The sequence below is a fragment of the Podarcis pityusensis genome (assembly GCF_964106645.2).
Source record: "Podarcis pityusensis genome assembly, chromosome: 9".
Classification (NCBI taxonomy): domain Eukaryota; kingdom Metazoa; phylum Chordata; class Lepidosauria; order Squamata; family Lacertidae; genus Podarcis; species Podarcis pityusensis.
The window spans coordinates 46347134-46360349 of NC_138034.1; the positions used below are offsets into that span (position 1 = coordinate 46347134).

Consider the following 13216-nt stretch of genomic DNA (forward strand, 5'->3'; position numbering starts at 1 on the left):
GATCTGGTATCATGCCTAACTCACGGCAGCAATCTAGAATTATCCCAATCTTTAAAAAGGGTGACAAAAAGCTGCCACCCAACTATCGGCCAATAAGTCTATTGTCAAACATCGGGAAATTGTACACTAAACATCTGCTAAATAAACTAACTACTTGGCTTGATGAAAATAACATCATAGGTCCGGAGCAGGCAGGGTTTAGGCAAGGGAAATCCACTTTACACAACTGCAAGGTGTTATCTCACTTAGCCGCTACATACACACGGCTTCATAAAGAATGTCTTTATGTGGCCTTCCTAGATAACAAGGCTCCTTTGGACACTGTTGACGGGGCTGTTATGGATCAAATTGGAGACAATGGGCCTAGAACCTAGATTACTATACTTGATCAAAAAGCTTTATACAAAGAACACCTGTCATATAAGACCACCACCAGGGAATGTAATGACAGATCCCGTCATTATAAACCGAGGAGTAAAGCAGGGCTCCCTCTTTTTTCAGTCTTTTTCTTAACGACCTTACTTCGTCATTAAAACAGGTAGATGCCCATAGCCCAAAACTCAACGCATCAAGCATTCTCATCCTCCTGTACGCAGATGACATGATTTTGCTTTCACAGACAAGAATTGGCCTAAAACTATTGTTAAATTCCTGTACTGACCATCTGTCCAGAATGAAACTGTGCATGAACTTTGATAAAAGCAAAATAATGGTTTTTGGGAATTCACACAAGAGCTATAGCTAGGTATTTGGTGGAAAACCATCCAGTAGGTATTTGAATTTAACTATCTGGGAATTACATTCCATCATAGGCTTCTATGGTCCTCGCACCATGCACCGCGGTGAATGCCAGTAAGATGTCTATGCAGGCCATAATGCGGTTTTTCATAATGAGGTAATTCGCATATCCCCTCTGCCCTCAAGGTCTTCAACGCCAAAATTATAGCTCAATTGCTCTATGGAATCCTAGTCTGGCTGCCAGGGTTTACCCAGCTGGTAGAACAAGTGCAGGCAGCTTTCCTTTTTAAGATTTTTGCTATCACACATTGTGTACCCTATGCAGCCTTGTGTCTAGAGGGAGGGCAACACAAGGTAGAGACCGTTGCCTGGGCGAGATTTCTTCTATGTTGGTTAAACATCTACCTCACATTAGACAAAGGTCTTCTCCTTAGCGAAGTCTTGTCAGACCCCTTTCTTTCCCCAGGGCTACAACAGTTTAATATAAAGGTACAGCAACTTGGACTGTCAATGGAACTTTTGCAATCGATGCCCCCATCATCTGTCAAGGCTATAATAAAAACTAGGTTGTGGGAGACTGAACGCCAGGAACTAACAGCAGCAGCAGAGAAAACTTGTTCCCCTCTTTACTTTCAACTTTCTTGGGCGTATGAAATTAATCACAATTATCTTGAATTTCTGCTTATCCCCCCAAAAAGAAGGGCATTTTTGATGGCCAGGTTTAATTCAAATCCACCAAACCTCCTTTGCGGCAGGTTCTCGGGAGTGGTGGAAGGAGCAAGAATTTGCCCATGTGAAGACCACCTGCTGGAAACTCTTACTCATATGGTTCTTAAATGTAAACTATATGCTGAGCTCTGCCAGCAGTTTCTAGATCAACTCTGCATCCCCAAATGGAAACCAGAGTTGGAGGTCATACATTTTCTATTACTGGGGAATGATCAGGAGCTCACCAAGTTAGTGGCTAAGTATCTTTATTTGTTTTTTTGTCGCAGAAACACATTGCAGATGTCTGATCTCCCTGGAGACCTAGAGATGTAACGTTAGACTGTTTTGCCTCTTTTCATTTGACAAATGTTCTGTGACATTGGGGAGGTGGTAATTCTGTATTGATTTGCCATGGATGTTTTTATGTGATGCCAATAAAAGGTTTGATGATGATAATGTTTGAGCTTCTTAGCCAAGACTGTCCTTTAGGTGGATCCAGACTTAAGTAATGTGCTCAGTTCCCAGTGAAATCAATGGGCCTTTAAGTCATGACTAAGATGTCACAATTATTTCAATAGTACTTAAGTTAAATTAGCTAGTTTTGATCCAACCTGCTGTCTCTATACTTTTTCCATGTTTTTTTAAAAGGGTTTTTGTGGCGTTTGCCCTCCTAGGTGACATCATGCTGGGTCATAAGGAAAGGGTTAAATGGGTGTGAAGTGATTGGCCAGTGGGAACCCAAGGGGAGGAGTTAGAGTTAGTGTTGAGAAGTCAGTTGAGAGTTGGAGAAGGAAGAGGGAGGATAAGCCTGTGGGTTGTCGAGCTGTGTTGTGAGAGAGTGAGAGAAACTGATAGGAGGAGTCGGATAGACAGTTGGGATAATCAGTTAGCTGTTATTAAGAAAGGTATAGGTATAGAAAACTAAGATTAGGAAACTGACAAGAAAAATTATCTGAAACCATAAACTTGTTAAGGCTTATAAAATAAACTTGCTTATTTGATTTAATGTTAACAACTGTCTGGACTCTGTGTGTACCCAAGAGAAATGGGTTGGTGGCAGCGGGAAAGCAATCACAGTGGTGGCACAGGGATCAATAGACCGTCAAACGTCCGGGGACCCTGTGTGATCGCCACAGTTTTTTCTAAACAGCTAAAACATGGAGTACCAGTTTCACAACACTGAACATGTGGCAGTAAACTATCTGTGTCAAACATTTTTTTAATTAATGGCAAGATTTTAATAGGGCTTTACTGCTCTGAAAAAACCCACTTCTCCCTGATTAAATACCTGTCCCTTTACATCAGAGGCTGACTTCTCTATTTCTGCTTAGTTACATGAGGCAATAATTGTGGAGTTTTAATAAATATCACTAGAATAACTAAAAATTAAGGCAAGATGTTGCTTGCCTTTGTGCGGATATATGGTGTGTCAGAATATTGGTGAGAGAGTCAAACTGGAACAAATAAGCAATACTGAAATAGACAGTAATATTTTTATACTTGACCCAGGGGACCAGATTCAGTGAAAGGTAGGTGTACTTAGATCACATTTAAATCAAAGATGCATCACAAGTGTGGTTACTTGAATGCAACTTCCACTGAAAGGAACTGGATTTTTGAGGGTCATAGGCCTATCAGCATTTCATTGATTTCAGTTGGGTAGGGATAACATTGTGCTTAACCCTCCCACTGAAATCTACAGGACATTCCAGTGCTGAACTCCCAAATACACTACAGTGGTACCTCGGGTTACATACGCTTCAGGTTACAGACGCTGCTAACCCAGAAATAGTACCTCAGGTTAAGAACTTTGCTTCAGGATGAGAAAAGAAATCGTGCTCCAGTGGCAGCAGGAGGCCCCATTAGCTAAAGTGGTCTCCAGCTTAAAAACGGACCTCCAGAACAAATTAAGTACTTAACTCGAGGTACCATTGTATGTTCATCATGTGGAAGTTCCAGTGAAATCAATGGGACCACTTTGCATGTTTGGAAACAAATTAATACTGAAATGTCCAAATCTGTGAGTACACTTTCCTAAATCTCAAAGTTTGTATGTTCATTGGTCGTTTAATTAGGTAACATAAGCATAGGGAACTACAGACATCAGAGCCTGATCTCATTTTGCTTTGTCCCCAGATTTTAAAAAAAACCACACTTGCCCTTAGAATAGGTGCTTTAAAGCTTACAGTTCACCAAAGTGAACACATCCCCGTTAGCCAGGGGTGGCAACTGAACAGAGGCCCAGATTTGTTGCCTGCTTCAGGAATGTAAGAACAAGGGGACTGGGGAAGGAATTTGTCAAGCCACAACAGAAAATGAAGGGGGCAAACTGGCCACTTCATTCTGTTACTGTACTTGCTGCACTAGCAGCTAGATCATATTGCACCAAACCAGGAAACTCCTCAGGGTTGGGTTATGTTAGCAGCCATTTTAGTGTAACTTCACAAAACGTTAAGCCAGGGTTGCATGGATGTTGCAATAGTCCTACAGATCAAAAACACTGACATCCAATGCTTTAACACTGGTGCTGCTGATTAATGATTGAAATGGGAAGGTCATTCAGGTGCAGCAGTTTCTTGCTCAACGGGTACTAGCGTCTTTGAAGAATATATAGTTACAAGTCAGCTAGCTATTTCTTTTGGGTTCATGCTTTTAAAGCACTTTCTGACTGGCAAGCCACATTAAAGAAAGGTCGTTGTTCCACTTAGTTTCTGTCTCCAAAGCTATTTGCTTGTCAGAGTAAGACACTTAGGTTTAAAGAATGTGATAAAAAGGCAGACTTTTCTAGCTCAATTCATTTTTAACATAATAGACTCATGGAGCTCTGTTCTCCTGGCAGTATTTTCCTCCTTGAACATTTGATAAATTTCAATTGTGGTTGAAGAGAGTCAAGTTGTCAGCCATTTGTAAAAGAAAGTTAAGTGTAGCAACTAGGATGCATCGTTCATCTTATGACATTCATGCCCCTGATGTTATAAAGAAGAAATAAAAATATGTTCCAGATGAATACAAGCAGGGAGAACAATACTCCTGGTTTCATAATCCAGACCAGAAAGTAAATCTATCGCACATAACGGAACAGCAAAAATATATATTTTGTCAAAACAATACTGATTTTAATTAAAATTAATAATCAGTTTTGCACAATGAGATAATTTAGAATTTGGAACATTGCCTTCGTTGTCAGCTGTGGGTAGGGGAACACAAGGGCTTATGTAACCCTTTGCTCATGCTCCCCTGCGTCTTAGTTGCAAACCATCAACAAAACAACATAAACATGTAAATGAAAAACACTGAATAGACCACTAAACTCACTGCACAAAAATGGAGTCAGTTTTCAAAGTAAGACAACATAAACAAGTATTAACTGTGCTTTAAATTTTGTCTGTGGGGTGCTAATATACCATTGAAATTGCCACTCAATTTCCATACAAGGGAAAATAAATATGCTGTTAATAAATTGCTAGATTATTATAGATGGGAACAAAATCTAAATTGTTCACATGTACCCAGGTTAAGTGATTATGAATAATCCACTTTAGATGTAGGGCATGCAAAAATAAGAATTTTAATTAAGAAGCTGTTAAGAATTAAGTAAAGGAAATTTTGAGGAGTAGGATCTAAGGAAACCTACATAGTGGCAGCTAAATAATGTTGGAGGAAAATAACTGCCAGGTAGGATTCAGACTTGCACAAATATAAACATAAATAGCAAGTGATTTTATAGTATATATATAAAAAATACTTTTGAGTGGGACCTGTAAACACTTCACTGATTGAATACTATGTTGAGAGGGTGAAGTACAGGTTGGTGGGTGAGGAGTTATGAAACTGAATGCATCTGAAATGTAAAAACTGAAAGCGCAAACCTATTCCAAGTTTGAGGAGGGAAAGCAGATCATCTCCATCTCAAAGAGCCAGCAAGTGGCAAGACACATACAGAGGCCTACTAGCAATGGTTTTTAATAGCTATCTACTATTGCAATCCACAAGTCCCTCAGTAAGTCAAAGAAATTATCAGAGTCTTTCAAATATTTAACATGTGGTTGGTGGTTTTTTCTCAGTGTGCAGGGTGCAAAGAGGGTTATAGAGAAATGCAAGCTGATAGATTTCATTACAGTGCACAAAAACATTACAGCAATAATTTTCATTCCAGACCAGTATGCCAACACATTTGCCATGCCATACTCCAGCACAAAAAGTCAAACGGAACTCACCTGAAGCTCTTTCATGCTCCATAAGATTTGTATAGAGATTGAATATCTGTTCCTGGACTTTGCAAACAGATCTTTTAATTTTTTCCCGTCGGGTCACCATATATGTGAGGTTTCGTACCTAAAAACACAATATGTAATATTTTGTAGATTCACGTAAGAGAAACATATTTTAAAGTTGATATTTGAATTTTAAAAACTTCCTAAAAAGAGGAGCTTTTCCATGCTAGAAGACATTTTGCAACCCAATCTGGCATGTGTACTTGGTTACTAGTGCTGAAGGAAAGGTGTGTTACACCAGCAAAGAGAACCCCTTTTTTTTAATTCCTACAGTGGTACCTCTGGATGCAAACGGGATCCATTCCGGAGCCCCGTTTGCATCCTGAAGCGAACACAACCCGTGTTTGCGCGGGTCACGATTCGCTGCTGCTTCGCATGCCATCATTTTGAGCGTCTGCGCATGCACGAGCGGCGAAACCCGGAAATAACACGTTCCATTACTTCCGGGTCGCCGCAGAGCGCAACCCAAAAACGCTCAACCTGAAGCAACTTTAACCTGAGGTATGACTGTACTTCCCACATTAAGAACCTATGAAGAGGTCCTCCTCCAAGGGTCTTCTGATGGTTCCCTCACTGCGAAAAGTTACAGGGAACCAGGCAGAGGGCCTTCTTGGTAGTGGCGCCCACCCTGTGGAATTGCCCTCCCTTCAGATGTCAAGGAGATAAAGAACTACGTAACTTTTAGAGACACCTGAAGGCAGTCCTGTTTAGGGAAGTTTTTAATGTTTGATATTTTATTCTGTTTCAATATATGCTGTAGGCCGCCCAGAGTGGCTGGGGAAACCCAGCCAGATGAGAAGGGTATAAATAATAAAAATATTATGATAAGTACTTTCTTTTGTCTGTCCTTTTGTATTCTAACATTTGGCTTCATTGAATGTCCCTGAGTTCTAGTAGTATGGGGGGGGGGACGTCTTCTTTACCACATTTTACATACCATGCATATTTTTATACACCTCTATCGTGTCATCTCTAAACTAAGAAGCCTCAAATGTTGTAACTTTTCCTCCTAGTGGAGATGCTCCAGCACCCTCCTCTGCACTTTGGGTTGCTCTGTTCTAACTGTACAAGCCCTTATTGAGGTGAGACAACCAAAACTGTACACAATATTCCATTGCACTACAGATTTGTATAATGACATATTGGTGGTTTTATTTTAAATTTCTTTCCTAATGATCACAAACATGGAATTTGCCTTTTTCCACTGCTCCTGTACACTGAGTCAACATCTTCACAGAGTTATCCACTACAGCCCCAAGGTCTCCTTCCTAGTCAATCACTGCCAGTTCAGACCCCAAGAGCACATATGTGAAATTTAGATGGTTGGTTCCAATGTACACCATGTTACACTTGCATCACATTTGCCATTTTACTGCCCATTAACTCAGTTTGAAGAGATTCTTTTGAAGCTCTTCACAAACCCTTTCGTTTTAAGAGATTCTGGAGCTAAGCACTGGAGTTAAGAAGTTCAGAATGGCCACATTGTTCAAAGCATCAATCAAAGGCAGGCAGCTTTCGGAACAGCTTCACATTCTCCCAGGGAGGTGTTCATGCCACACTAAACTGAAAATCTCCAAGAATCTACATTACTTATCAAACAGAATAGATGAAAGTTTATTACTTTCTATCACAGCCACACACCCACTCCAGTGGCTTTTTGTGAGCACAGGACCTCTATAATGCACAGAAAGCTGTTCTGCCCACAGGGGGCTTTCCTACTCACTTTAATGAAGGGAAGACCCCTGCAACTACAAAGGGATGTGTTTATAAAGAGTTCACCATGTTGAGAGAACCTGGGAAGTCTACTCATGCAGAACAAACCTGGTTTCAGAGTCCATAGCAAGGCCCACTAATTTACTGTTTGCAACTGCTTCTCCCATCCTCACCTTGCAAGTCAGAAGCAGGCCTTGCAGCATAGGATCTGGGAAATAGCAAGCACAAAGGATGTAGAAGGAAATCCCTACTGATTGCCTGAACATGTCACAACACACCACTACGCTCAGAGAAGTTCCAGCAAAAGGAGGGGCAGAGGTGGAACTGCAGGTTCGCCTCTTCTCTAATCATTCTGAGAGGACCTTAGTGGGATGAGATCCAAGGCCACATGCATTGACCACTGTGCACCTTTCAGCTGCATTGAGCAGGATTTTTATGCCTGATCCGACAGCATTCAAACATCAGGATTGGTAAGGCAACTGAGGCAAAATCCATCTTTCAGACCTACCAAACAACACAGCAACTTACCCTCTCCAAATCCTGCCGGAGGTGGGTGAAAAGCTGTAGCCGCCTGAACAGAACATCCTGCTCCCGTTTGGCCAGATTGTCCTCTTCATCTTTCTTTGGGGTGATCAAAGGTTTGTTGAAGTTTGATTTCCGCTTCAACTTCCAATACTGGTACATAAATTCTACAGAGTCCTCAGGAAGCTGCAGGGCCTTGGCCACTTCCGAGGCATTGACAAAGGCATAGAACTCATCTTCCAGTTGTTGAAGCTTCTGCTTGCGAACGCTGACCCTGTGGGCCTCCTCCTGGTTTTGATCCACGCTGTCAAAAGGTTCTAGGTGAGCAGGAGGGGAACTGTCCTGTGCCCCGTTCTCATTTTCCTGGCTGGTGAATTCGCTGAGGTTTTCCTCATCTGACTTCTTGGTGGAGCTGTGCTTGGGGCAATAAGACTTGAACTTGACTTCATCATTGTCGGCCAGAATGGTCTTCATCTCCAAGCCACGGTCAAACGCACAAGTGACATGGAAGGCTGTGCGGCAGTTTTTCACTGAACACTGTAGATGTGGGGAGAGGAGGGGATGGAGGAACAGATCTTAAAACATTTACATTTTATATGTTTGTAGCTAACAGGTTGTGTAAAAACGATCATATGGTTTTGCAAGGCCTAAGTATCTTATATTTCATTATGAGCTCCCTTGAGCCCAACACAAGGTGGGATAGAAATATATTCACAGCGGCTCAAATCTCAAGAACCACAAGTGGACTTCTGCTGAAGTAATAGCCATCTCCTGCCTCATCGTCACTGCAGTTGCTTGCACATCCCATTAAAAAAGCTATTTCTTCTGCTTGCTATCATATTTCAATCCTTGGCAAAGAAGCTCACATGTTGGCTGCATGTGGCCACACTTAATGGTCTGGGAGCACTTAATACTGCAGCATTATTGAAGCTCAGCAGGTGTGGACCCAATAAGTACCTGAACGGAGGACTACTGCAAGCCCCACATAAACTGCTCTGAGATTTCTAAAGGCAGAGCAGAATACAAATAAAAGAAGTGCTTCAGAACTTCTTTCTGTGGGTCTCAAACAAGCAGCTTGTAGCAAAGCTCTACGAAGCAAATAGCTTATGTTTCAGGATGTGCTTCAATAGGCATTAACAGAGAGAGAAAAATCCCTTTACACGCTACCTCTCTTCTCCCCCTTCACAGCTCTCCTCCAACTCCAATGAGGATGGAATAAATGAGTGTCACTGACATTTATGATGACAGGAAAATGCCAGACTTAACCCAAACGTATCTCACGTGAGAAATATGTGTGCGGCAGAAGGATATTTATACAGTCCTTTTGTGAAAAGGAGCCAATTATCCTCCTCCTCAGTGTTTTCCTACTCAGGTTGACTCAGCAGCCAGATGTCATTTAAAAGTGCACAGCAGGGTTCAAACTGTAGAAGCTTCAGATAAATCTACTTGAATAAAGTCAACACTGAGGCACAATATGAAAGGCGGTGAGATGTACATTGCCCTCTGGCCTTCCCCAATAAACCTTCACTGACAAACAGGCCGACAGTGACCTAAGGGTGCACTGAACAGTTTCTCCATGCAGTAAAGCTGAATTTTAATTTGGGCTCTATGCTGCTGTCATTTCACATCTCTAGGTTAAAGAGTATGAGAAAGATTTCACAGCAGGGAAAGAAGTCTGCTTAATTTGGAGATGATTGGGGGATGATATTCCATGTGCACAGCCTCCTGCCACCTTCTGAAATTATTGGAAACATTCCATAAGAGAAAGCATTGGGCCAACTACCTCTTTCCTTAAGCAAAGATGTTAAAGGAAATATATGCTGCAATTCCTTCATCTACACAAATATGGTTGTGTAAATCTACATTTAGCATTCAGTTGCACTAGTTGCCCATATGCTTCCATATGTTCAAAGTTCTTGTATTAATTTACAAGGCCCTTAACAACTTGGGTCCAGGTTATCTCAAAGACTGCCTTATCTCTTACGTTTCTGTTTTATAACTTTGGTCTTTGGGGGAGTCACTTGTCTCCCATGCACAGCTTATAACCACCAGGGTTTGTACATTCATTATTGTGTACCCAGTTTTATAGAATTCCTGTCCAGCTAAGGTCAGACAAGCCTGCCCCCCAAAACTTATTGTGCTTACTAAATACTATTTTTTATTCCAGCAAGCTTTTTAAATGAATTCTAATTTTACAGTTTTAATTTATTTTTAGTTTCCTTGCATAAAGTCTCCTGTACACTGCTTAGGTTCAACTGTAATTAAGTGGTATATAAAGTGTCAAAATAAATAAGTAAATCCTTACTGCTGTGCAGCTATGCAGCGATTTCAATTCTCCTGTTCAAATGTACACATAAAAAAGACACACTGCCACCTCGATCCCAAAGGAAGCTGTCAACATGACTATTGCTAGGGTTGACAATGGCTAAAAGGATTTGTAATCATGTAACTACTTGGCTTTTAAGTGGTCACTCAACTGGAAACAATTAATTATAACAACATTTATATATCATGAAGCCATAACTTCAGTTTCCTAAAGTAAGAGGACAATTTCTCTTAAGCATGAAACTTCTTACAGTTTTGAACTATCTACCAGCTATGCATTGACAGGAATGGGAAGTCATCTTTAAGTTTCTTTTATATCACATGTGGCACAAGGAGGATGGAGCTAGCACAACTGAATGGAAGGTTGTTAAAGAGTCCCAGAGCTCACATCTCACTTGCCATCAGAAGCAAATTAATCAAGAAGCAAAATGTTAATCTGCGATGGAAACTTACATTAAGAGCATTAAATATATTAGATTGCAGTCCTACATTTCCCGTCTCTGAGACAGTGTGATATTCTGTACATTCTTGTAAAGGATCTCCCAAATTAAATCTGCAGCCATATAATTACACATATGCAATCATCATTTCAGTGGTGATATTGCTCTGTGTGATTGTGATGCAGGCCTGCAGCCCAAACCCCTCTGAGGCACTTCTTGCTGATGTAAGTTTGTCACCCACCACCCACTAATTCGTAATGGTGAAATTCCCTAGATCCATCAATAAACCCACCCACCCTTCTTACCCCAGACATCGTCAATAAAAGGAAGCAAGTTACGCCTGCATTTAGGCCTATACTAGGTTGAATATAATGTAAGACTGCCTAAGTATAGGATTATTTAGAACAAACTTTTATTTTCACTCTTTCACTAAACTCCCTATTTTGCCCACTATCTTGTATTTTCCATAAATATTTTAATTTTAATCCTGGGGTTGACCGGGGTTGAACATTCAGTCTAAATCCTAGGATCACTTAGCTAACAGGTGTCATATATCTGTGCACCAGTCGGTTTTCCATGCTACTTGCTTAGCATGGAGGTAGCAGGAACCACACACTGGATTCCAGCTGCCTTTAGGCAGGAGGGAATTTCCTAACTCTGTTCTCCTCTCAGATAAAAAAAGATGTGTGTTTATTTCTCACCCCAAACCTAGGTGGTTTTGAAGAAAGAAGTGGTGGCAGTGTATGTGTGAACAACCTGCATGAAGTGCACTAGCGTGATCCTACACTACAGGACAGATGGGGTGGTTTCACCACAAGCGCTCTTGGTTCTTAAGATATTAAAAATCAGAATGAAAGCCCATCAGTGTATTTCAAGGATGTGGGAGGAGTCAATCCAACAATCTGATCAAGCACCACCTTATCAGAGCATGCCCAAACACATTCACTTGCGGGGGGAAACCAAAATACCACCCATGTCATGCATGCATCAATGCCTTGCCTTGTGATAGCAGTGAGTAATACTGGAAAGTAACCCAATGTGCAAAAGTAATACCAGAAAACCACAACCGAGATCCTTGCCTCAAGCACATGGGTGGGTGTTTTTGTAAACAGCATGTTCCCCAAAGCAATAGCAACGCCCTTTCTTGATGTTTGCATTATCAACTCTGCAAGACCTACATAAGAAAGAACAGGACACACCTACTATTACCGTATTTTTCGTCCCATAGGACGCACCTAGTTTTTTGGGGGGGAAATAAAGGGGAAAATTTTTTCCTTTATTTCCCCCCCAAAACCAGGTCGGGGAAACCGAACCAGGTCGAGGAACAGTGGGATGGCGGCGCTGCGCCTCCCTGCTGTCCCCCGAGCTTGTGGGGCTGGCCGATGTCTGCCCGGCGCAAGGGGCGCTCTGCTTCAGGGCGTGCCGCGCGCCGGGCAGCAGGCTGCTATCCGCAGCGTGGGGATCCCTGCGGGGAACTCCTGCAGGGCTCCCCACGCTGCGGATGTCTGCCCGGCGTGCTGGGCGCTCTGCTTCAGGGCGCCCCTCGTGCCGGGCGGCAGGCTGATATCCACAGCGTGGGGAGCCCTGCGGGGAACTCCTGCAGGGCTCCCCACGCTGCAGATGTCTGCCCAGCGCGAGGGACGCTCTGCTTCAGGGCTCCCCTCGCTCCGGGCAGCAGGCTGCTATCAGCAGCCTAGACATCCCTGTGGGAACTCCCGCAGAGTTGCCTAGGCTGCGGATGTGTTCCCGAAGCGCCGGGAGCTCTGCTTTCAGCGCACCCGGCGCTCCGGGAAGCAAGCTGCGGATGCGTTCCCGAAACGCCGGGCGCTTTGCTTTCAGCGCGCCCGGCGCTCCGGGAAACAGGCTGCTATCCACAGCCTAGACAGCCCTGCGGGAGGTCCCGCAGGGTTGCCTAGGCTGCGGATGCGTTCCCGAAGCGCCGGGCACTCTGCTTTCAGCGCGCCCGGCGCTCCAGGAAGCAGGCTGCTATCCGCAGCCTAGACAGCCCTGCGGGAGGTCCCGCAGGGTTGCCTAGGCTGCGGATGCGTTCCCGAAGCGCCGGGCACTCTGCTTTCAGCGCGCCCGGCGCTCCAGGAAGCAGGCTGCTATCCGCAGCCTAGACAGCCCTGTGGGAACTCCCACAGGGTTGCCTAGGCTGCAGATGTGTTCCCGAAGCGCCGGGCGCTCTGCTTTCAGCGCGCCCGGCGCTCCGGGAAGCAGGCTGCTATCCGCAGCCTAGACAGCCCTGCGGGAACTCCCGCAGGGCTGCCTAGGCTGCGGATGTCTTCCTGAAGCCTGGAGAGCGAGAGGGGTCGGTGCACACCGACCCCTCTCGCTCTCCAAGCTTCAACGAAAGCCTGCATTCGCCCCATAGGACGCACCCAGATTTCCCCTTCATTTTTGGAGGGGGAAAAGTGCGTCCTATAGGGTGAAAAATATATTCAGGGCAAAGATTCTAGCAAACAGATGAAGGTCTGCAAAGGACTTTTAGTATTT

At 43.4% G+C, this 13216-nt stretch overlaps 1 protein-coding gene across 10 annotated transcripts in view; it reads right to left on the bottom strand.

Moving 5' to 3' along the window:
* The window catches only part of JADE1 (jade family PHD finger 1), a 171850-nt gene that overhangs the window by 2850 nt on the left and 155784 nt on the right, over positions 1 to 13216 (bottom strand). For all 10 annotated transcript variants that reach the window (XM_081021920.1, XM_081021921.1, XM_081021917.1 and 7 more), the window contains 2 exons: positions 7962 to 8492; positions 5664 to 5781 (listed from right to left, as the gene is read on the bottom strand). In XM_081021920.1, coding sequence (XP_080878046.1) covers positions 5664 to 5781; positions 7962 to 8492 — 649 coding nt within the window. The remainder of the gene's footprint in view (positions 1 to 5663; positions 5782 to 7961; positions 8493 to 13216) is intronic.